This window comes from Martes martes (assembly GCF_963455335.1).
Source record: "Martes martes genome assembly, chromosome: 4".
Lineage (NCBI taxonomy): Eukaryota > Metazoa > Chordata > Mammalia > Carnivora > Mustelidae > Martes > Martes martes.
This window is the reverse complement of record NC_137891.1, coordinates 138967527-138992067: the sequence shown is the minus strand read 5'-3', so window position 1 is coordinate 138992067 and position 24541 is coordinate 138967527. Positions and strand designations below refer to the sequence as shown.

At 47.1% G+C, this 24541-nt stretch overlaps 1 protein-coding gene across 2 annotated transcripts in view; it reads right to left on the bottom strand.

The window, feature by feature from the left end:
* Positions 1 to 24541, bottom strand: part of JAK1 (Janus kinase 1) — a 222090-nt gene that overhangs the window by 14637 nt on the left and 182912 nt on the right. For both annotated transcript variants that reach the window (XM_080802621.1, XM_080802620.1), the window contains exons 5-12: positions 21933 to 22086; positions 18164 to 18327; positions 15966 to 16308; positions 14256 to 14441; positions 10465 to 10622; positions 8155 to 8278; positions 5989 to 6175; positions 814 to 920 (exon numbers count right to left, since the gene is read on the bottom strand). In XM_080802621.1, the coding sequence (XP_080658747.1) occupies positions 814 to 920; positions 5989 to 6175; positions 8155 to 8278; positions 10465 to 10622; positions 14256 to 14441; positions 15966 to 16308; positions 18164 to 18327; positions 21933 to 22086 (1423 nt within the window). The remainder of the gene's footprint in view (positions 1 to 813; positions 921 to 5988; positions 6176 to 8154; positions 8279 to 10464; positions 10623 to 14255; positions 14442 to 15965; positions 16309 to 18163; positions 18328 to 21932; positions 22087 to 24541) is intronic.

Genomic DNA, 24541 nt, shown 5'->3' with positions numbered 1-24541 from the left:
ACTCCCTAACAGATGTGAGCCCACAATTGGCTCTCCAACATCTGCCAAGTTGCAATCTCTCCCAGGCAGTCAATGGTTCCTTCCCTCCACAGCTGCTGGCATGTCGTCTCCTTAGCCTCCCTGGTGTGTGGCTCTGTGTACAGGGACTGGGGTGGGGGCATGGAACAGAAAGTGGGCTTTTCCCTGGGCCTCACATCCTTAGCCAAGGCCCAAGAGCAGCTACAGGGAAGCTGGGCCTGCCTACGGCTGCAGACTCTGGGCAAAAGGCCTCCCAAGCTGGAGCATGGGTCCAAGGGATCTATTTCTCAAGACAGCTCTCCTGCAGGCTGCCACTGCGCCTCACCAGCTCCCTTACTGCGATCCGTATGCCCCAGCTTTGCTCCCTCTGGAAGCATCATCAGAAAAGCCCAGACACTGAACTTGAGTAGTGCTCTGTCACAGAGCATGTGGTAGGTTAGCACAGGTCATCAGCACAGACTCCCTCCCTCGGACACCCGATTCGTGCTGCCCTGTCAGCATCCCCACCCAGTTCTCCAACTCCTATGCACAACAGAAGGTCCCAAAACCCTAGATAACCCCACAAAGGCTGACGCATCCACTTCCCTTCAAAGAGAAAGTATCCCTGGGGAACACCGGCAAGGCTGGTGGAGTGGCAGGGCGGTGGCTGACCAGCTCTAACTATGAAAGGAAAGCTCCTTATTTATTTTCTGATAGGATTTCCCCAAACCCCGACTTCACTCCCCCAAATCCTCAGACTAGTTGCTGTGAAGAGGCAGGCCCAAGGTGGACCCAGGAACCTTAGCAAAGACTCACTTGCACAATATCTTTCTTGAGGATCCGGTCAAAACTCAGCTGGCTCATGGGGTAGACAGGCTGCCACTCCTGGGCTTTCTTCGTAGCCACCAGCAGATTGGAGATCTCTGTGGAAGAGAATGAAGAAGTATGAGCAGGGTAGCAAGGGTTCAAGATCCGTCAGGCAACTGCCTGCCAAACCATGGTGCTCACCAAACACATATTTGTGCATGTGTTAGTTCAGTCATTCAGTAAATGTTTATTAAGTACTTGATTTAGGCCCCCAAGAGCTTGTAGGCTAATAACAGAGCCTAAACTAATCAAATAATCCACCCATCAAAAGGAAAGCTCCAATTGGTACAGATCCTCTCCAAGCCAGACCCAGGTGCTCGAGGGCTGACACAGCAGGATCTGTTCGGATAGCAGACCTTAGGGAAGGTCTGCCTACGGAAGTGACATTTTATTTTATTTAACAATTTTTTTTTAAGATTTTATTTATTTATTTGACAGAGATCACAAGTAGGCAGAGTGTCAGGCAGAGAGAGAGGAGGAAGCAGGCTCCCCGTTGAGCAGAGAGCCCAATGCAGGGCCTGATCTCCGGACCCTGAGACTATGACCCGAGCTGAAGGCAGAGGCTTTAATCCACTGAGACACCCAGGCATCCCCGGAAGTGACATTTTAAAATCAGAGACGAGAAACTCCCCACCGGCAGGGACGGTGTCTATCTTATTTCCTGCTCTGCCTCCACAGCCTGGTACGTGGTAGGTACTCAGGAAGTTTCTGTTCACCGTGTAAGAATAATCAGGATATGACCTGAAGGACGAGAGCTGGGCAGGGAGGAAGCAGAAGTCTGCTGAGTCTAGGTGGTGATGGCAACCAAGGCAGGAGGGTAAAACAACACTGATCTTATGCAAAAGAACAGGACAGATAATCCAGAGAGAAGGTCGTGCCTGAACCTCTCTCTGGGCTCCCAGCAGTGCCTGACTCCAGGGAGGCGCTAACTCAATGTATAGGTTATGAGCAGACCAGCCCCCCAACTCTACGGATTCAAATGGCAAACCGAACACTTTACAAAATCTGCCAGGCCACTAGGAGCACAGGTGGCTTGTGGAATTTACAATCCACAGAAGGTGCCTTCCCACCACGGAGCTACTTCAAGCCACATCACCGTGGGGGTTGAGAGAGCCCCCTTCCAGACTCAGACTGCAGTGAGAGGATTCTGGAACCCTAGAAGAACCTGAGCTGCTGAGGACCAGGTGCCCGCAGTCGGCCGAGTAACTCGGACACGGTCTCTCAAATCCTCACTTCCCTGCAGGCCTGGGCTTATTCTCCTTGTTTTTTTGTCAGCTCACATTTTCTGATTTCTTCCTCTTGGCCAGCCACTGCCCTAAGAGCTTTCCTCACAGTAATTCCTTTGCCCCTCTGACAATTCTATGATGTACATGGTATTTTCACCCTTCTTTTATTTATTTTTTATTTTTTTAAAAGATTTTATTTATTTATTTGACAGAGATCACAAGTAGGCAGAGAGGCAGGCAGAGAGAGGGGGAGGCAGACTCCCTGCTGAGCAGAGAGCCAGATGCAGGGCTCGATCCCAAGACCCTGAGATCACAACCTGAGCTGAAGGCAGAGGCTTAACCCACTGAGCCACCCAGGTGCCCCTTTACCCTTCTTTTTATTCTACAGGTCAGAAAAAAGAGATTCAGTGTGATTAAACAGTCTGCCCGAGGTCAGGCGGTTAATAAGCCCTGAACGCTCACACTTCAGTCACAGATGGCTCCAGGCTTGTACTTCCTATGGCCCTAGTGCAGGGTACAAATCTGGGAGCCAGACACTGGGTTCAGGCACAAGCTGCTCCCCTTATTACCATATCCTGGGCACCCTTACTCTAGTGTGATCTCCTCCATTCTGTTATCTTGACTCCACTCTGGAACCTGGATAAAATCAGATTCAAAGAGGCAACTCAGGACTGCCCTGATGGAGAAAAGACCAAGACAGGGCCACCTAAATGGTGTCCCCAATAAAGGGTTGGGGCAGTGGAGGTGTTTTGAAAATCAGAGAGGAGGATGAAAACGGGCACCATTTATGGGCCGATGATTTGTATGGTAGCTTCAGGGAGCATGGCACTGAAGTCAACTGTGTGAGTTGGGGGAGATGTTAAACCTGTTTTCTCACTAGAAAAATGGGAGACATAGCCATGCCCCTCAGCAGGCTGCTGTGAGGAATAAACAAGACAATGCACACAGAGGGCTTACTTCAGTGCCTGGTGTACAGGGAGTGCTCCAAAACTGGCAGCCATTGTGGTTAAGACCAGTACTACATCTCTGCCAGCACCACCATCCTGTACCAGCTTTGGCAAGTCAGAAGTTTACAGTGTCAGAGCCAAAGGTGCAGTAATCCTGGCCCCCTGGCCCCACTCCAGGATGAGGGAGTGCGAAGGTCAGTGATAACTGGGCCAGTGAGTTCTGCTGGCTGGCTCTCCCCTTCTTCACTTGATCTTAGCCAAAAGGCCAAGAAGCGACTGACTAGCCCCTTCTTGCCACGGTCACCCTCAGACTTGGAGAGGGGCAGTGGAACTGGACAACACACAGAGATGTGGGCTTGCTTTACTGTCACATCCACTTGAGTGGCCATCTGTTTTCCCTTTATTCCATGAGAAGTTTCTCAGTTGCATTTTCAAGTGAGAAACCCGGGTCAGAGTTGGACCATCAGAACCTTGCAGTTAAGAGGGCAGAAGCACTGAGGAACCAAAAGACCTTCTCCTTAATTTTCATGTTTTTACCACTTCTCTAATTTGCAGGTGGTGGAGGCAAGACAAAGGGCTTCTGACAGCCCACAGAAGCAGACCTCATACACAGGGCTCATTCCTCCTCTCCCCACCGCCAGGCCCTTCCCTTCTCCAGGTCAGGAGAACGGGCTCTCACCCCAGAGCCTTGGCTGATGGCTGCCCCTACACCTTTGCGGAGCATGATGGGATGTATGGGAAAGATCACCAGAGCTGGAGTCAGAAGACTTGAGTTCACTTCCCCAGTCATCCTCTAACTACCTAGGCAAATATAATGGGGATTATAACACACTCTGTCTTGTTCTGAAGATTAAATGACTCCGAACATGAAAGACCCTCAAACAGGGCCTGGAAGCATAGGAGCTCTCGTCACCATCATCGCTACTTATTACTACTATTACTAATCAGTGGCAAGGCACTGAACATCTCTGAGACTCCATTTCCGCATCTCTATAATAGCTACAAAGAGCCACACTGTCAGATGGAATAAATGCAAATAGGCATGAAAAGCTCCTGAGATTAGCAGGTACCCACGATACGGTGGTTACTGCTGTAATCCTTCACCTGACAGGCATCAGTGAACGTGGACTCCGTGATCCCGTCTTAAGAGTTCATACTCAAGTGGGAGAGACAGATACTAAGCACATTTGGTGTGGCATTCCAGGAGCCTCATGTGAAGCCATGAGAGGTGTTCAGTCTGTTCCTGTGCTTCTCCAGTACTGTTACCAGATCCCAGATCCAGACCAGTAGGGTGGCATCGACACCAGTGACCTCCCCAGCTAATTCCAGCGAAGCAATCATGCCCCTGTCTCCCATCGGCCACCAGCCCTCACTACCTGTGGCCGCAGCTCTCCATCTCCTCAACCTTACCCAGAGATCATGCATCCCAAGGAAAGTAAAGACTGCTCCTAATATCTGTTAGGAGAGATCATGTGAGTAAATAGGGTCCTTGGGCTTTAAGGTTCTACCTCACCCTGAGGTCTCAGGGCCAAGGGGCAGACGTGTTTTTACCCTTGCAGAACATCTTCAAGCATGAAAACAAAGGCTGCAGTTACCCCCAGAGCTGGCAGGAAACCCTATCTGATCAACAAGAACGTAAGTCCTTCCTCTTTCACCAAATGCGGTGGCAGCCCCTTGCTGGGAGGCCAAAAAGTGATTCAAACATCAAGAACCCAGGCCCCTTTTTGTCCTGGTGTTGCTTCCTCTGCCCACCCCTGACATCAAGGTTCACAAATTCCCTTAAGAGAACCAGAGGCGTCTCTGCCGAAGAGACTCCCGAGAGCATCTCCCACCACACTTCCCAGGGCGTCAGAACGACGGTGCTGCCCACCCTTTCTCTGAAGCCTGACCTCCTCTCAGAGAAGGATCTGACCCATGTAGGCAGCACCCTGCAGTAGGGGATGTCCAAAAAACACTTGAGGTAGACTGGTACTCAAACCCCTTTGACCCTGACCCTCAGTGAGACCCACTCCACTTCTCCAGGACTCAGTTTTCTCATCTGTAAGATGCAGCATTTGACCAGGTGATCTATAACTGTCCTTCCAGTTCTCACATTCTAGGAAGTGATGCATCTGCCTCCAGGACATCAGTGACACTATCCATGGGGCTTCAAAGACAAGAGCCGGGTTCCTCACCCCTCCTGTCCATTTCACAACCTGACCCTCCCATGGCTTGGCACTGTAATTCTCCGGCATGGCACCCAAGGCCTCCTTCTGACCCAAATCTTCCTCCCACAACCTCACCTGCCCCTTTGTCTAACTTCACCAGACACATTAGCCCTTCAGCCCCTGATTCTCTGCAGCCCCTGCTGTGGCCTGCCATGTTGCCCCTGCACATGCTCAGCAGGAAATGCCCTCAACTAACAGGTAAGCCCCATGCTCACTGTCCAAGAACCACCTCCTCCGGGCAGTCTTCCATGCCACAGCTCGAGTGTTTGACCATCCCCGTCCAAGGTGATGCAGTGGCCTCGGTTCCCTGGGGCATTTTCTGGATGCGACTGGAAACCCTCGGAGAGCAGGGACTGGGTGCCAGGCATTTCTGATGCTTTGCATTCACCATAGTTCTTGGCCCACAGAAGACGTGCCAGGAATGTTTCCCAGATAATAAACCACTCACAGGGGAACTCTCAAGACATTTTATCTTAAAGAGGAAAGTGGTAAGCTTCTGCTTACTAATCCAAATGTGGCTCTTCCTGAAGCCTGAGCTGCTAAGAAGAGGCGTGTAGGTTTTATTCTACAGAAAACGTAGACACTTGCAACAAGATGAAGTGAAAGATACCTAGAAACTGTGGGGGAGGGGCCGCTTTCTTCCAACCAACTGGCCTCTCTGGGTTACCAGTGTCTTGGAGCATTGCCACAGGGCAGGGGGGACCCTGGGAGGAAAGGGCCTGGCTCCGGCCCAGGGAGACTGACCTCGGGGCTTGGGCTGGCAGCAGCGCTTCAGCACGAAGCTGATGTTATCCGTGCGCAGGATCTGCTTCTTGAGGTGGCTCATCAGGTCCCCCAGGCTGGGGAAGCTGCGGTCCGAGCCATGCAGGCTATAGCGGCCCTTCTGCACTTCGATCTGAAAGTTCTTGAACTGCTTCTGGCCACCCAGCACCTGCCCATCAGGAAAATGACCAGAAACGGAGTGTTTTAAACGGGTCAAGCAAATGTACCATGGGCATGTCATCTGTTAACAACAGGAGAAGCTGGATAAAAGACAGCTAGAACTCTGTACGATCTCTGAACCCTTTCTATAAATCTGTAATTATTCAAAAGTAAAATGTATTCTAAACAAGTAATCGAACAAAGAAATAAATCAACCCAGAAGAAGACACTGACCGAAGGGAGTTAACATTAGGGAGAAAGCATAATTGAGCAGGGACTTCTATAACAGCATCACCTCATCTTAAATCTGTTAGAGGAAGTCCACTGAAAAACCAACGTCATGGGACTGCTATGATTACACAACAGAGTAAAAAACTTAGTAAGCACTTTGTAAAGACTGGCAAATATTATTATGCATGAAATAATAATTACTATAACAATATTTATCTAGGCAGTCTCTCAAACTGAGCCCTGCCAGGCGTCTATTTGAGGAGAACCACCCTGGGAGGTGGCAGTCGGTGGTCCAGTCTATTTTCAGGACTCTGTGGCACCACAGACTGAAGTATAAGCAGAGGTTTTCCTTCACAGGTGCTTTTTGTACAGAGAAAAATATTTCAGTAATGAAGGATGAGGGTCAGAAAAATCTACTTATGGTATAGAACAGGACTAGATATTTAAGATCCTAATGCCTTGGTTTATTCATCTGTACAATGGGCATAATACCACCTGTCTCACAGGGTCAGTGTAAGGTTTAAATAAGGGCAGGCAGATAAAAGTGCTCAGCACAGCGTCTGGTGAGCTACCATGAACAGCAAGAGTAACCACAGCTACGATCCTGTTTCCCCAGGTGATCTGACCCCAGGCAGACCATGCCTCTGAGTCACCAACATTCCTGGTACAGCGTAAGCTACTCCCCCTCAGAAGGCGGCTGGGCTGTCTCGTGCGCCCATCCATGTTCAAAACATTAAACTTCCTCAAAGACTGATGAAAGCAGAAGACAGGCATGCTGCCCAGGAGCAAACCTGACAAGTTCTGACCCGCTGCGTCCACACCCACTGGGAGACCTTGCTGTGCAGGAACACCCCCAGGCAGGCAGTGGCACCTAGACACTTTGCACAGGATACTTGGCAGCACTGGGTTCCTTCAGCCATTTCCTCTTCCCACTCCTGACAGAGTCTAGTCCCCAGGGGCCCCCCAGTACTTTTCCTTCCACCGTCTGAAGTCTATGGCACGCTCGTGTGCTGACTTCCACCTTGCAGCTCCCCGCTCCTGTCCCCCTGCTGCCCGAGTTCTCCCAGCTCACACTAACCAGTCAACACTAGTGTATTTATCTGGACTAATTCTGTAAAATTCATGGTCTTTTAAAATATTCCATTTCCTGTATTTAAAAAAACTGCATGAATGACAAAGGCTGTACTACAGTCTAGTGAGGTATGGTCAATAATTTTGGTTTTTATCTTTGTTTTCGGGATATCTCTCACACCATTCCTGTATTCTAGCTACACCAGAGTCACTAAACAGAGTCATTTCCACTTGTCAAACACAGGACAGCAAGTCGTCTGTTAAAATGTCTGTCTCAGTAGACACTGGTGCCACAGATCAGACATGGCTCTGGGTCTATGATTTTGTCACTGAGTGTAAAATCAACCACTTGCAACAAGTGCATTAAGCTTAACAAAAGTTTGGTTTGAACTGGTTTTCTGGCCACGCTCTACCTTCCAGAGCCACCATGGATCCCTGCCATGAGTCCCCCCTTGAGGGAAGAAAGGGCCATGAGGAAGAAACATTTGGGGTCTGGCTGCTGGGAAGTCTCCTTTTGAAGAGTGGGGTTGTCCCAATCAGAACCGCCAAGGATTTTCTCAGAAACCCAGGCTTTTCTAACCCCACACCCCAGTGTGGTCCTCTCCAGAGGAGCTCCTGGGCCTGCTGCACCAAATACCCTGTGGTGATATGACTTGGCCAGACTGACCAAGACTTTCCCTGACTGACCTCAGATTTCTCAAAGCAGGTGACCGTCATAAGGATATTGTCAAAGTCGGTACAGCTCCACCTCAGCACATACATCCCCTCCTCGCTTCCTTCTTGCCGCAACTTATTGATGGCATATTCCGTGCTAGAGGGAGAGAAAGGGAAAGGGAGAAAGAGCTCATAGCAGATAACCCCACGGGATTTCCATGTCTCTCAGCTGGCTCGAGGACTACAGACCCAACATGTTACCTGTCCTCGGTCCCGAAGTCCTGTTGAGCAGACACATGCGGCAGGCCGAGATGCCAAGGAGCCTCAAGGCCCATCAAGTCTCCAAAATCTAGAAGAGCACTGGCCTGTCGCCCAAGGCACTGAGCCTGACTTTGTCCCTGACTTCCCCGCATATGCGGTCTCCAGCTCGCGCAGGAGATGTCCCCACAGAGGTGATGCAGGGCTACCCATCATACAGCGCCCACCACAGAATGGGGTCCCTCCCCGCCGTCCCTAGGCTGCCCAACTAGAACACGAGCCTCGGGAGAGCATGAATTTGGGGTTATTCTGTTCACTGCTGTATCCACAGTAACCAGAGCACACGTGGCTCACAGTAGCTACTCAGTGAATAAGTAATTGAATAATTAACACTGAATAAAAGAACAAAGAGTCAGAAAGATATGAATAGGGAATATGCCTGTCTACACTCCTTTGTAACCCCAGGATCAACCAGTGCTGGCACACAGACAGCAGTGAACAGTCACTAAATAAATCTACAAGTGAAGGCACCACGTAGCCCGTGAGTGGTACTGTCGGTGAAAGAAGACTGACATGGTCAACACGTGTATGAAACGCAGAGACCAACCGCTCCGTGACCTGCAACGTCATTCCTTTGCACATGGTGACCCCTCACCTGGGAGGCCCTTTTCCTCCTTCAAGGCCTGCCAAGTTCCATTGATTCTTCAAAGTTTAATCTGATCTGAATGCTGCCTACTCAGAAGAGGCAGCTGAGTTTCAGCCTCCCATGGAACACAAAGTGTTCACCGCTTCGGCAAATACTTGTGGAGGGCCTGTGGTATGTGTCAGGGCCTGCCATGGATGCCGAGGAAAAGCAGCGAGCAAAGCACACAGTGCCTCTGCCTCCATGCAGCTTGTACTCTGGGCAGCGAGGCTAGGCAGGCGAGAAACAAACAGGCACGGAAATAAAGCAAGTCAGGAGGTAAGAAACGCCTCTGAAGAAAACTACAGCACAGTGAAGGCGCCAGGAAGTGTGGTGTGGTGGAGGAAGAGGTGTTGTTACTTCACCGAAGGTAGCTGGGGAAGACTCCACCGATAAGGCGCTATCTGGGTGACATCTGAAGGAAGTGGTGGCTGTATACATTCCAGAGGAAGAGCATTCTAGGCCAAGGGAAGAGCAAGGGCCAGGGCCCTGAAGCCTAACTGTGGCTGGGATAGTCGAGGGAGGTGCTTTATTACAATGTTTGGCAGCCTGCTCTGCCTTTCTCTGTGTGTCTATCTGCCCACGAGTCTGTGAGCCTCTCGAAACTGGGGATCCCCCACCAATGAACTCGCTGTCAACCTATCATGAGGAAAGCAGCTTCCCCAGACGTATTTCGGTTTGGGAAGAGAGACTCAGAAGAAATACAGCAGCTGCTCTCCTCTAAAGCTGCTCTTCTTTGTGAAGGAAGTACACTGAATCCCCGCTGCTTCAAATGGCAGAAGTCAAGTGGCAAGGAAGAAGGGATGGAGGCGAATTTCCAACTCCCTAGCAGAGACACGTATGTGTGTAACCATCAGAGCTATAGTCTCTGGCTGTCTCGTGCAGTACTCAGCGACCCATCACTGGAGGGATCTGTGTAAGGGCTACTAGGTCTGAGATGCAAGTGGGACAAGAGGTCCACCAAAGCCCCCTGCAGCTCTACGGCTTGGTCACCCCACTGTTCCCACCATTTATCTGGCACTTTAAGACAAGCTCACGCAGGATGCCATTGCTCACTACAGTGCAACTGGGATCCATGTCCTTTCTGTGTGTCTGGCACAGCATGGGGTTAGGAAGTGTAGCATCTTCTAGTCAGCTGTAGAGAAGTGAGCAGGTTAAACTATGAGGAGACCCCAAGGGGGGAGAAGGAAGGGTCTATGGCGCGAACCAAGGTAAGAGATGACAGGAAGGCCTGAGCAGTGGACAGCAGGGATGGAAAAGACGGCACCAAGTCAGTCCTCAACATGCTTAACCAGCCCCCACCTAAACAACTGATGACCCCTGTGTCTGAGGAGGCCACACGCCCCATCACTAAAATGTGGTTCTTTTCCACCAATGGCAACTGAAAAGGTGCCAGAACCAACCAGATTGGACCGTGACAACCATTCTGTATGTTGTGGACGATCAATGGGGGAGCCACATCGGTGCAGAGGTAATGATGGGCATCTGCTGTGAGCCGGAAGTAGCCATCTACCAGGGACACAAAGGACAAGGCCTCTTCGTGGGACGAGAGCTTCAGTTCCTGGTGAGAGAGAAGACAGGGCCATGGTTACATCACGTGCCTACCACTTGAGGCAGCTGATTTTATGAGGGGGTCCACACCGAGAAGATATTTAAAACACAATGCAGAACACATGACCTCAAGGTAACTGTACCCCTTGCATTAATACAGGATTTTGACTGATCAGCATACGTTCTTGTCTATTATTTCCAAACTATCAGATGAGGTATGGCGTGTCTGTGTGGGAGGAAGGGCGGAATGGGCAGCTGTGGCAGGCAGGAGACCTGTGGAAATGCTGCCACCCGGGTCCAGAGGGAAGAGCAAGCCTGCATCAGGGGTACAGTGGTATAAAAGTGGAGTTAAAAAAAAGTGGAGGGAGTAGGAGCAGAGGGTGTGCAAGTGGTACCCTGGTCTTAGCAAGGAACAATGACTGACTCAGTAGCATCAGTCCCATTTTACAGAAAAGGAAAACAGAGGCACTGGGGCTTCCTCTCATAAAGAGTTGGTCTAGAACGTGAAACGCCCAGATTTTAATCCAGGAATGGTCCCAGACAATGATGAGATTGCTGGATTAAGCCCAGAGACCTCTAAGGGTTTGGAGGCAGAGAGTCTTACGCAAAGTGGGAGAGCAAAGGCAAAAATGGAGAAGATGAGAGAGGAAACTTCCATGGAAGGAAGGTTTTCAAAAAAAAAAAAAACAACAAAAAAACACCTGGAGGTGAAGACAGGTGATGTTTTTGTGTTTTTTTTTTTTTGCCTTGGTCATAGAGCCCTGAACAAAAATTAACCATGTGAGAGGAGCCATGGGCTCAACCAGGAACATCTCCTAGGGAAGGAGGAAGGAAAGCCATTTAGAGCTTTGTCTCACAAAAACATTAAAAAGCACCAGAGCCTTCTGAGGGCAAAATGACATATGAGAATAAGACTCTGTCCACAGCACTGGAGAAAGGACAGGCTGCTGGCAGAGAAAAACAGAGATAAGAAAATCAAAGTTTCCCTGTGGATAGAAGCAACTAGAAAGGATGGAAGTAAGTGGGGCTAATGACAGCTATCTTGCCAAAAGAAGGGTCCGCTGTGGTTTTGTGAGCCAAGGAGGTCAAGGCCACCACAGGGACAGATATTCAGTCAGGAGGCTCTGGGCTAAGTGTGCCTCCTTTCATCCACCTGCAGCTCACCACAAAGCAAACGCAGGGTAGTCTGGCTCGGGCAGCCCTTCACCCAATCAAATAAAAAAATCAAGACCACACAAACACTTAAGTTCCCTAGAACAGAAGTCTAAATGGAAATGGAAGATGTCAAGAAGAGGCAGAGAGGAGAGATATTTAACCTGAAAACATACTACCATCATGCTTTCCTGAAAGACCAGCAGCCAAAGTATTGCCTGATCAAAGGGCTTGGAAATTCCATGCCTGGGAAGGGAGAGGGGAAAGAGATAAGAGAAAGCATCACGGTGTTAGCCGCAGGTTCTGGAACTAGTTTATGTGGGCTCAAGTCACAGTATCTCCACTGGCTATTATGGTGAAGCATAGGTAATCATCACTTCCACAGGTCACAAACTGTCAAATATTGGCCATTTCAAATGGTTTAACCTAACAGCTGTGTGACCCTGGGGAAGTTACTTAAGCTTTTTGTGCCTCAGTTTCCTCCTCCGTAAAATGAAGATAATAACACACCCACCACCTCTAAGGTCAATGAAAATGGAAAGAGTTTACATTTGTAAAGCACTCAGAATGGGAAGTGCCTGGCATGTAGTAGGAGCTAGGGTTTGTAAAGAAAAATGAAGTCCTGGGGAGATCACACAGTTCTTTCTCCCCACCTTCCTCCTGCTCCCCACAGAGCATGCAGCTGGCAGACTCGCCAGCCCACGTGGTCCGAGGAGGCTCCAATCAAGGGAACAGGTGTGCCACCCAGGCGGGAGGCCAGACTCCACCAGCCAGGACAGGGTAGGGGCAGGCTCACCCACACTGTCCCAGCTGTCTGCTTCTCCCGCTCTGCTGCACGTCTTCAGGGTTTGACCCTGCTGCAAAGCCAGAGCACGGATGCGCCAAGTTCTTCCTCAGGGCAGTCTCTGGGGAAGAGGGTGCCTTGGGGCTGGAGCTGCCACTTTCTCTGTCTACACCTGTCCATGGTCTCCCATTTCCCCACTGGAAACAGAGCCAAAATGCCTACAGCTACGATTTCTGTAGAGACTAAAGAAGATCCTGCGGACACAGCATATAATCCAGCCTCATCTCTGTAATATGCTGAATTAAGAACACTTATTTTGACCTTCTCCCTCCCTCCGTCTCCATCCTCCCACTAACATCTGTCTGGACTCTTCTACTTCTCCCTTCACTTTATTTTTCACTAACAGTTTCCTGATGAAATTAACTGTTTATTGCTAAAAGGGGGGGGGGTTAGGAGAATAGAAAGATTTAAACCACAAATAACAGCTGTTAATATTTGACTTTCCTAACAGTGTGTCTATATATATATGCATACCTTTAAAAAACGTTTTGAACAAAATTGGTACTGTTCTATAGAGAATTTTATATTCTGCTTTTTTCCACTTACAAAGCATCTTCCTAAATTTGCTAAAATTTTAGCAAATCGTTTATGTAATATTCTACTACTCGGGTAGAATATTCTACCATTCTCCTATTATTGTATACTTAGGTAATTTTCAGTACTTTTACACTGTAAATTCCACTGGGACAAACATACTCATTCACAGACCACTGGCTTCATCTCTCATTGTTTCTGGAAAACAGCCCTAAGTCCCCAAATGGAGGGATGCATAAATATTTTCAAGGCTTTCCGTATGTGTTGCCAAACTGCTTTCCAAAAGGCAAGTTACTCTGGATGAACAGGGTATTCATCTGTTCTAAACCAGAGCACCAGATTAGTTCTCACCACTGAGTGTTATCCTTTTGACACAGTTTTTGCCAAATCTGGGGCAAAACATGGTTCTTCCTTGGTGCTGACTACCTTCCTTCTGCGAGTGCCCCGCCTAGGCTGCCCATCCTCTCCACGTGCAGTCAGCCGTGACTTCCCCAACACAAACATGTTTATTTTGGCAGCATTCCTACTTCCCCTGACAAAACTGGCCTGCCTGTCTAAATTATGTCCTTAAGTGATACCAAAAAGGAGGAAGTGAGATTGAACACCCCCCTTCCTCCATCCGAGAGTGACTAGGGTGTGCCTGACACCACAACGAGGACAGCCACGCCTAATCAGTCTGCTGACATGCAAAGCGGGGCTTCCCACCGACCTCATCCTAGAGGAAGCACTGGACTCCAGTTCCACAGAGAGGCCAAAGGAGCCCTTGGGGGAAAAAGCTCAGGTTCACCCATCTCCTTTTCCTTCAAATCCACTCCCCTTCATGAATTAAGTATTTATGCTGTAACATCTTTGGGAGGGCAGCAAACCCAAGGTAGAGACACATCTGCAAAACCAAAGAGAGGCACTCAAAAATCCCAGTGTCACTCAAAAACCAGCACTGATAATGTCAGTGAAAACAAGAGGGATTTCTGGCATTAAGGAGGAGAAAGAGACAGTCATCAGATTTTCTCTTCGGGACAGGAACTCCATAAAGCAAGTGCCGCATCACCGTCTTCCACAAAGTCTCCCTCTCGTCACCGGATCCAGACAGAATTACTTCCAGAGCAAACTTACCATTTTTTTGTTGTCCTGCTTATTGATGCTGACCACAGACTCCTTTATTACAATGTGAGTGATTTCAGGGAAGTAAGAAAAATTGTTCCACTCTTCCCGGATTTTATTTTTCTCCTCATCCTTCTTGTGTTTATTTTCCAGTTTTTTCCGTTTCAGTTTGTTTTTTTCCTTTTCAACAGGAACAACCTGATAAGATGCATAAGGGTGCCAGAGTTAAGTTGGCTTTCTCATTTTCTACTGGTGAAAAAGGTTCATGCTTCTGGAAAACTAAAGCAGGGCTTGCTTACGTTCAAAGAGAAGAAAGCCAGCCTGCCTGGACTTACAAAGGAACTGGGGGAGGGGGCACAGGTGGGCTTAGGATTGCAGTTTCGGGGCCAATCAGGGAATCTTGGGATTTTATACCTGGGAGGGACCTTAACGAGCACAGTGACTAAATGCTTCACATAATCTATAATGCACAAGTGAACTCAAAGAGGGAAATAACCGCCCACTAGACAGGCATCTACCATCAGGTCCTCTCACTTCCGGACTGATAAATGTTTCAACACAAGCACAGAACATGTCTTCCCAAATGTGGCTGGACAGAACCTGAGTTTTCTCCTTTTAGAACCTACACTGATTAGCTTGACTTCCTAACAACAGTCAAGTTGAAACTTTCAAAAGGAGATATGAATCCCATGCTTGAATAATCTGCTACTTATTAACTAGTTAGGTCATCAATTTGAGACTACATTTCCCTGTCCATAAAACAGAGCTTACACTTCACAAGGTTCTTTGAGGATTAGGTAAATCCTCATTAAGAGTATACCTATTCTACAGAAAAAAAAGCACTCGGCAAGTGTTAGGCATTGTTTTCTTAGTATGAATAAGAAGGAGAAAATAAATCTCACCATTACTTTAGTATTATTGATAACCATAATGATGATGATGGCAGCTATAATAATTTTTGAACATTTATTACATGCTGGACTCTGTGCTGCCATTTAGTTCTCTCAACAGCTCCACAAGGCAGATCCAGTAAGTATCTCCATTGTACAGATGAATAATATGCAACTGATACTGGGAAAGTAATCACCCAAAGCTGGAGAACTATAAATAGTGGCACCCGGATCTGAACCAGGTCCATTTAGGTCTAAAACCCATGCTTTTAAACCACTCTTCTCCATTGTCTCATCCAGCAAATACTTCAAAAAAGCAGCTTTAAATTGCAAAATCAATCATCCTATTTCATGGAGCCAGAAGCCTAAGTTCAATTCTTGGCACAGTCGCTCATTAGTTAGTTATGGCCTTGAGCAAGTTTCTTAACTTCTCTGTGCCACTTTACATTCATCTATAAAATAGGGATAATTGGTAGTACACTCCTCAGGGCTTTTTTTTTTTTTTTTTTTTTGGCATAAATGAGTAATACATGTAAAATTCTTAGAAAAGTACCTGGTACATGGAAGGTGCTCAGTAAATGCATTCTATTATTATATGACTACATATTATTAGGGCATTGTTGTGTTTCTCTATATCCCTACAGAACTCAATAAATGCTTACTCTGATCTACTGCTGCATGAACACAATAAAAGATACATGGTCTCTAACCCAAACACACTCAGTGGCTAGGGGTGATGGATATGCAAACGGGTAGTCCCAACCGGATAAACAGAACAGGTCTGTTCTGATGCATGTCGGTCCGTGCTGATCAGCTACCCACCACCACTTACATTTGGTTTCTGTCTCCACTGGATTCCAAGATTTCCAGTTACCATCACTTCATAGTAGAGAACGCTTCCACTGTCGTTCGGATGAAACCAATTCATCTCATTTTCTGATGAAATCAGTAACATGGAAGTCTCAAATATTTCTGCGCCATAATGTTTTGTCAGTGTTTCCAAGGTGGCCAGGTACTTCACCTTTAGGTCATGAGTAGATACACTGCTGTCACAAATAGTCTTGTTGTTAAATTCCTTCAGGAAATCCTTGAAAACATTATTTATCCGCATCCTGGTGAGAAGGTTCCTCTGTCTGATGGACTTATTCAATGTTTCTGGAATATATCGCTTATAGCTAAAACAAAGTAGAAAAATAGGTCTCTCTTTCACGTCCAGGTCAGCAGAGAACAGTCCAGAAACAAACCCAAGTCTACAAATCTTCCTTCCATGTGTTGCCCCATGAGAAAGGAAGACCTACCCCCAGGGGGGTCTTAGATGGGGTAAGCACGAGGAAAGGATAATCACAAGGAGAAAAAGGTGAATAGGGACTGGAAGAGAGGGAAAAACACATGTTCCACAGGTTTTACTGAAACGGGAATTCCTGCAAGTATCATCCAGTTTTCTGGGTCACAGAGGCAGGCAGCAAAACTGACTTCGTGTGTTCGCTGGCTGCTGTCGCTGTTCTTGCGCTCGCTGGTGCCCCTATACACTGTTACTAACACTCAGCCTCAGTTAGACAGTGGTTTAAAGGTGTCAAGAGTGATTATAGATATTCTGTATATTCTACTTCCAGGTCTGTTTTATACTTTCTCTATAAGATCACATGTTGCTTTTGTAAGAAAGGGGAAAACACACAAAATCTAAATACAAACGACTTCGCGTCTGCCACATCAAAGTGTCCCAGATGTGGTAAGCAGATTGACAAGGAAGCTGAAGGATCAGTTACTTACGCTCCTGCTGATGAGAGAGTATCTATGACTAACAGTCTCAACAAGAAGAGCATGAACACCCATGAAGGAAAGAACAAATGGGGGACCAGACAAGTGGGGAGATTGGTCTGCCTATCACTGCCAGACCTGAGATGGCATCTGGCACTGGGCAGTCCCTGATGCACAAATGCTAACAGTGGGAAACTGCAAAGTTTGGAATTTAACCCCACAAACACTGTAACATTTTATTTTATTTTATTTTTAAAGATTTTATTTATTTATTTGAGAGAAAGACAGTGAGAGAGAGCATAAGAAAGGACAAGGTCAGAGGGAGAAGCAGACTCCCTGTGAGCAGGGAGCCCAATGCGGAACTCGATCCCAGTACTCGGGGATCATGACCTGAGGATCATGACAGTTGCTTAACCAACTGAGCCACCCAGGCGCCCAACACTGTAACAATTTAGATTAAGGTAACAGAGAGGAAGATTAGAGGAGAGGTGTCACTTTTCACCTTCGTCTCATGACAAAGGACAGAGGAGGTGCCCAGAGCAAAAGCCACAGAAAAAAATGAGAAGGCAGCAGCAGAGTAGGAATCCAGCCCCGGCTCACTGAGGAGCAGCCCCCACTCTGTGCTCACTCCCTGCCAGACTCTGCCCCGGGACAAGAGATACATGGAGGAAACTTCTGAGAAAGCGCATGCCGCCTATCACAAACAATACAGCTCTAAATAACTTGCTCTTCGCAATAAGACATTCGTAAGAACTACTTAGTAAATACACACACATTTTATAGATGGGTAGAAATTACACAGATTGAACATGTCTTCATAAAGACTTGATCATGAAAGACATTTTTAAGTAAATACAGTTTTCTTGTGGTAACATCGTTCACATCAGCCTCATGGCTCTCTGGTGAACTCTAGTTCAGGCTGCCTGTAGAACATACTGAGAAGGATGTTAACATGGGTCCTGCACAAAAGGAAAAGGGTAGGGATAAAGGCAATGCCCACCATGGGCAGAGGCACACGAGGTAGGCACGTAGCCCACCCATCTGACTGGCATCCCTAGCCCAGAGTTTTCACCCAAGTCAGCCAACATTCAGTATCAGGTCACTATTATCATTATAACCGTGCTGCCTTTTATAAATGTTCTAAACCAGATTTGGGCTCTGCAGAGAGAAGGGGTCAGCCAAAAACTGGCAGTGGTTACACGGAGCCGGGTGAGGACGTATAAAAATAGCACCATCCCCACGATCAATTCTTTAGCCAACAGAAAGATTTACCTGATGTCCTTGGGAAGTTCTGGCAACTGCATCTTCTTCATCATGGCATAGTGGGAGATGGCCAGGACAGCCATTCCCAGACACTCATTCTCAATATCGTGTCCATCTTGCTCGGTCTTGGGGTCTCGAATGGGAGCCAGGCATTTGACCAAATCATACTGTCCCTTTGGAGCAGAGGTGAGAAGAAATGAACCACCACTAAAGTTTCAATAGTCCACCCCATCTCTATTCTTGAGAGGAAGGTTCCCTACACAGGGAGGTGCCACCCAGAAAAGCAGGACAGCAATGAGACTAACAAGGTCTACAGCTTCTCTGGCACCAAAGCTCCTTCTCAACAGGTGGGTATGGAGGGGCTCAGGAAAGTTCTCCCCAGGTTAATCCATTTGTTTAACAAATATTTACTAAGCAGTGTATTAGCTGCTGCTGAACAGCATAAACACATGAGGCCCCTTCTCAGGGCTTATCTAGAAATGATGGCAGCCAGCAGCGTGGACTGGGCTCAGATAGCACCTGGGCAAGGGAAGGTGACAGCTGGTTGGGGTTGGCTCTCTGGTCCTGCAAACATATGCTGAGATATCCTAGCCTGGGAACTGGGTATATGACAGGCATGGTACCACACCCTGTCCTGAGGTAGACTTAGAGAAAGGGGAAGGAATCCACATTTTACAGTGCATCATTACCACACAGAAGTTTATCATCATCTGTTGTTTAAGTTCTAGTAGTGAAATGTCTCACCAAAATATGCCCCCCTCTCTGGTGGAGGGGCACAGCATCCCAAGAGCCAGTGAGGGCTTCAAAAACAAAAAAGAAAACTAAAAATCAGTACCTGCCACTAGTCTTGTACAGAGTAACAACGATGATGTCAGTGCTAGCTCCCCTTTCTTGAACCCTAACCTCAGTGCTTGACACTGTGCTAGGTTTCCCTTTATTTACTGTTTCACTTAATCTTCGCAACAGCCCTATGAGGAGGATGCTGACATCATCAGCTCCACCTAACGGCAGAGGAATCTAAGGAACCCAAGGTTTAAATCCCTTCGCTCACTCATTTGGTAATTACTGATTACAGAGAACCAATTATGGGCCAGATGTCATTCTAGGTGCCGGGGAGATACAGAGCAATAAGCCAGACTGCATTTCTGACCTCAGGGAGACTCCGTGCTGAGAAGAATAAACAGAAATAGAGAGCACCAAGAAGCTACAAGAGACAAAGTCAAGTGGAAAGACAGAGTGCCGTGGGAGCCAGGGATCCAGAAAGCAGTAGGGGACAGTCAAACCCAGATGTGACCCCAGCACTCTGGATCTTCAACACTGCACTACAGCCACACTCAATCCTTACTAACCCCAAGTGCACAGAATCCTTCGGCCTTTCTCTAGCTGGAACAGAGGCAGACGTGAAGTCTAGGGGCGGTGTTTGTACAGAAGTAAGACACTCACTTTCCCTGAAGGGACTTCAGTTAGTGGTTTCTAGACAGAGGCTTCTCACTGCTGCAGTTCCTCTTCTTTCCAAGATAGGACTGCTTGTTTCTCTCACGTACGAAGAGGACACTGTTCACTTCCATAAACTCCTAAGGGCCAACAACAATCGTCTCTGCCAGCAATGTGTGAAGAGCAGAACAAAATCTGAAACTATTTTGTTTGGCTGTGATTTTCTGTTAAACATCACCATATAACTACCTCAACTAACCCATTCCTGAACCTCTCGAAGGTCAGATTCTAATGCAATACTTATTCTTGGAAGTATGGCACGCTCTTCCCTTGAATATATAAAACTGGGAGATTGAACAAAAAAATGATCCATCTGAAAATGGCCAGTTTGTTTTATTTTTTCCACACACTACCTGCCCAGGGCTATGCATTTCTGTTGTCTCTAAGGCCAATCCTAAGGTATGTATGGAATGGGAATCAAATGCAACCAGAAACTAAAGCTATACGACGGAATATAACTGGGACACAAAAATCACATGTGAAAGTGTATCTTAAAGAAATGATACGAGACATGTACAAATACATGTGGAGGCTGTCCACAACAAACTGTTACTATAACGATGATAGCATAATAGGGAAAACTTCAGAAAAACCAAAAACATCCACAAAGAGGAGATGAGTTAAATAAATGAGTCCTCTCCCTCTGGATTACAGCCTCATATTCACTTCCTACCTGCAATCTCCAGAGGCATCTCCAAAAGAGAATGCCTAATTCCCACCCCTTCTCCAATCTGTTGCTCTCCGTCTTCCCAATGTAGGGAAGGACTCCATTCTTTATCAAACACTGCCCCAAATCATCTTTGTTACTTCACATTCTCCCCCTTTCCACAGCCAACCCATCAGCAAGTCCTATCAAGTCTATCTCCAAAACTGCAGCTCCACCCATTTTTCTCCAACCCTCCTTCCACCACACAAGGCCAAACCAGCATCTTGCTCTCACATGATCTGCTCGTTGTCAGCCTTCCTAGTCTCACTCCTTATCACTCTCCTCTCCTGCAGCCACGCTGACTCTCCTCTCAACTCCTGCCTGCCTCAGAGCCTTCCCACGTTCTGTTCCCTCCCTATCAGACTCTTCCAACCAGAGAGATTTTGCCCTGCAGGGGATATCTGGCAGTGTCTGGAGACATTTTTGGTTGTCACACCTGGTGGGGGATGACATCTAACGACTGGAGGCCAGGGGTGTGGGTAATTATGCCACAGTGCATAGGGCAGTCCCTCACAGCAAAAAAATTATCCAGCCCAAAATGTCAGTAGTGCTGCTGCTGAAAAACTACAGGCAAGAAATACTTTCCCCTCTCCTTCCTGAGAACTGCAGGCTCCTTGTTCTTCCAGATTCAGCACAAGTGCCACCTCCTTAGAGACCTTCTCCGATCTTTAAATTAGATCTTCCCACTCCAACCCCCTCCCCATATTCCCTATCACAAAAGCTTTTTCCTTTGTGGCACTTCTCACAATTCTTATGTATTACCTATGTATCATTTCATTTGCTTATTTGTTTTCTGTTTGTCCAACTTGGTTTTGCATCTCTTGCTTGCAGAGACCATGTCTGCCTTGTTCCACACAGTACTCACAGTACCGCAGTGAGGAGTACACAGACACCCAGCAGTAAGTATCTGCTGAATGACTAAGTGATTAGGAAGTCATTAAGACAAAGATCTATATTTCTAATTGACATCTGAAATATCAAGAGGATGGATAAAAAAGTAGTTAATAAAATGGTATTTTCAAAAACTACACAGTACATAATAAAGACGTGTATGGCAAAATCAGGAAGCATATCACCAAAAATTTCGTCATCTCAGATAGGGTAATATAATTTAAGTGACTCTAACTTCTCTTTTTTTGTCTAGCTTTGAATCTTCCTGCCCTACTGTTGCTGTGACTCAGGACAGCCACCTCCTTCCTCCCCGAACGTTACTGCCTGCTGAGATGTCCCCACCTTCGCTCCACTGAACTACACCCTCCCTCGCTTGCAGCTTCCCTCTGCAGCTCCACGGGAGGCACCGCAGGTGAGAAGGAAAATGATAGGAGATGAGGGGAAAAGAGAGGAATAGGGAAGAGTGAAGCCTCAAAAACCCACAAGTGGGACAACCAGCCCCCAGGCACTGAATTTGCTGCCTTTCTCCACCTCATCTCAGGTTAAGTCCAACAAGAGCAAGGCCTGCCCACAGAGCAAGCCCCACATCCTAGCTCCCAACCAGGTCAGCTGCCCAAGGGAATGTGAACCCTGTGATGCCTGACCCATCGTGGGAACACCAGGTTCTCCTGGGCCCAAACTTCTTACCTGAGCAAACAGATATTCCAAAGAACTGGCATCAAGGAGAGGGGTTGCATCTGGGACTTTTTTTTTCTCATAGCCATTTTTCTGCTTCTTTGGAGAATGTCGCCATACAGACTGCTCATTATCATTGGTCCCATGCCAGTTGGTGAAATAGAACCTGGAAGGCAGGAAAATAAATGTCAATTTTGGGAAAGGGGACCTTGGAACGCATGGGAGAGGTATCCTGATTGTACCCACAGTGCTTGGTGCTAGAGGCTAAACTTGCCTGAAAAGCAAGCAGACAGACCGACCTTTCAGCTGTGGAAGTCCTTTTTCTTTTCACTCTTACAAACACTCTGTGAAGAGCATCCTGCCAGAACCTGTCTATGACTCAGGAAGATAAAGTGACTTTCCACTACATCTTCCTAAATAGGAAAATACAGCTGACTAGAACCAGAAGTTGGCCCAGCCTCTCCCTTCACCTTTAATAATGTCATCCTGCCTTGAATCCAAGACCGATTTTATGCCCATTTCAACATTTCTGTTCAAACATTTTTTAAGTTTCCTTGTATAATCAAGATGCACAGTTAATATGGCAGTGGCTCCTATTTCCCAGACCGCTGTTATTAAATTGATAGTTTATCTTACAACCAATAAAGTTAAAGTAGAAGAAATACATGAGCACTACTACAACCATCAGTTTCCAGTGGTGTGAAGTTAATAAGCACTTTATGCCATTTCATCCTTACAGCAACTGCACAAGGTAGATTCTGCTGTTTCTATTTTACAGACAAGGAAAACTGAGGTTCCAAGAAGCTAGGTGACCTGACGACAAGCCTGTTCTCTTAACTACCACTTGCCTCTGCCACCTATGAGAGAAACACAGCAAGCTCTGGGATGTGTGAAATTGACTAAGCCAAGCTGCTCCAGCCCATCTCTAGGCTAGAGACTCAGCTGGTACCCAGGTCTTTCTCCCTTGACATGCCCATGTGCTGACCAAAAACAACTATGGTAGGAAGAAGCAACAAATAAAATTTCCTCCCAAAAAAGTGCTACCCCTAAACTCAGACATCCGTCACTGAGCTATATTTGCAAAGCTTATACACACCAGGCCCTGTGCCAGGTTGGGATTCAAAGGGCATAGTCCCTAGTGCTCTGGAGTTCCTTGTCTATGTGTGTATATATGGCAAGCAGTCAAATCCAACAATAGCAATGAAGTAACATAAAAGGGGCATGTCTCATAAGTAGGACAACAACACTGTGACTTTCATGGAGCCCACAGTTTTTCCTTCATAAAAAAATATTAAAGTTATATTTCATATCTGTGTTGACATAAAGATAAATATAATCCAGGCTACATTACATTCATTTTTTTCTCTGATTTTAAAAGAAATTAAAGCACTTTTGTGAGTCCTTAACAATATTATGAGCCCTAGGCACTGTGCCTAATAGATAAGTTGTCCCTGGACAGAAGAAAGGCTTTGATGAGGTGCCAAAGGAGGGAAAAACTGCCCTCCACTGCCAAGGGAAGTGGCAGGGAAGGGAGGCAAGGGCTGGGAAGAGAAGCTGGGACCAGTATAAATAAATGCCAGGCTTCAGAGCCGGGACGGTACACAGCTGGCAGAGAAGACTGCAAGGCTAGCTCATGTGAGGCAGGATATCCACAGACAAGCAGATGCCTATGGCAATAGTCTGGACAATGCCCTGAACTCTGTGGGGGCAGAGGCCTCAGCTGTCTTGCTCAGCACCGAACCCCCAAACATACAACAGACACTTAATACATGATTGTTGGAAGAATAAACGACAAATGAACGGACTAGTTCGAGAAGCCGCAATTAACATGGAAAGGGAAGGGTGGATAAGGAAGTTACTATAAAAGTAAAATTAACATTTCAAAACTTTCCTGGATTCTACATAGTCCATCTTCCCTATAATTTATGAAAGTGACTGAGAATCTGACAGTGGGTTTTGGTGTCTCACTCACACACAGAAAGAACCATATATCCATGGGGCCCGTGTGTGGCATGAACCACAGCTGTGGGATTGTCCTCTCATCCTCCTATGTGAGGCGATCAGGTCCTGGTAACGGCAGAGGCGTGAGGCTATCGGCTGAGGAAGAGGCTGGCATTTATGCTCTCGCCAGACTGAGGAGTCTACTCTTCAAGGGCAGGACAGAGCCCAGGACGAGAGGACTCAATGAGGATCAGTGATCTCAAGTAAGCAGAAAGTGAGAGGTGAACGGGTTCTACCAACTGAGTAAATACAGGAAAAGCTGAGAGTAGGGGAGAAAAAAAATCCATGAGAACACAGCCAGCTCCTCTGGCTACCAAGTCAAGTCCGAAACAGAAAGTTTTTGTCATTTACATAATAAGCAGACATTTGCTAGGAGTTCTAGGGATCTGCATAGAAGGAGACAGGTGAATGGGTCTAAACAGGACGATGGAGATGGTAGTGAAGGAATTCTGAACATTTACCCCGTGCCAGGCACTCCTTACACAAACATTCCAAGCACGGCTCTCAAAGAAGGCATGCAGACAGGTAAATTCTGTTTGGCAGAGGAAGACGGTGGTGATGAGAAAACAAGAGTTGTGTGCAATATGGAAAGGCACCTGGGAGAAGGGGTAAAATGATCT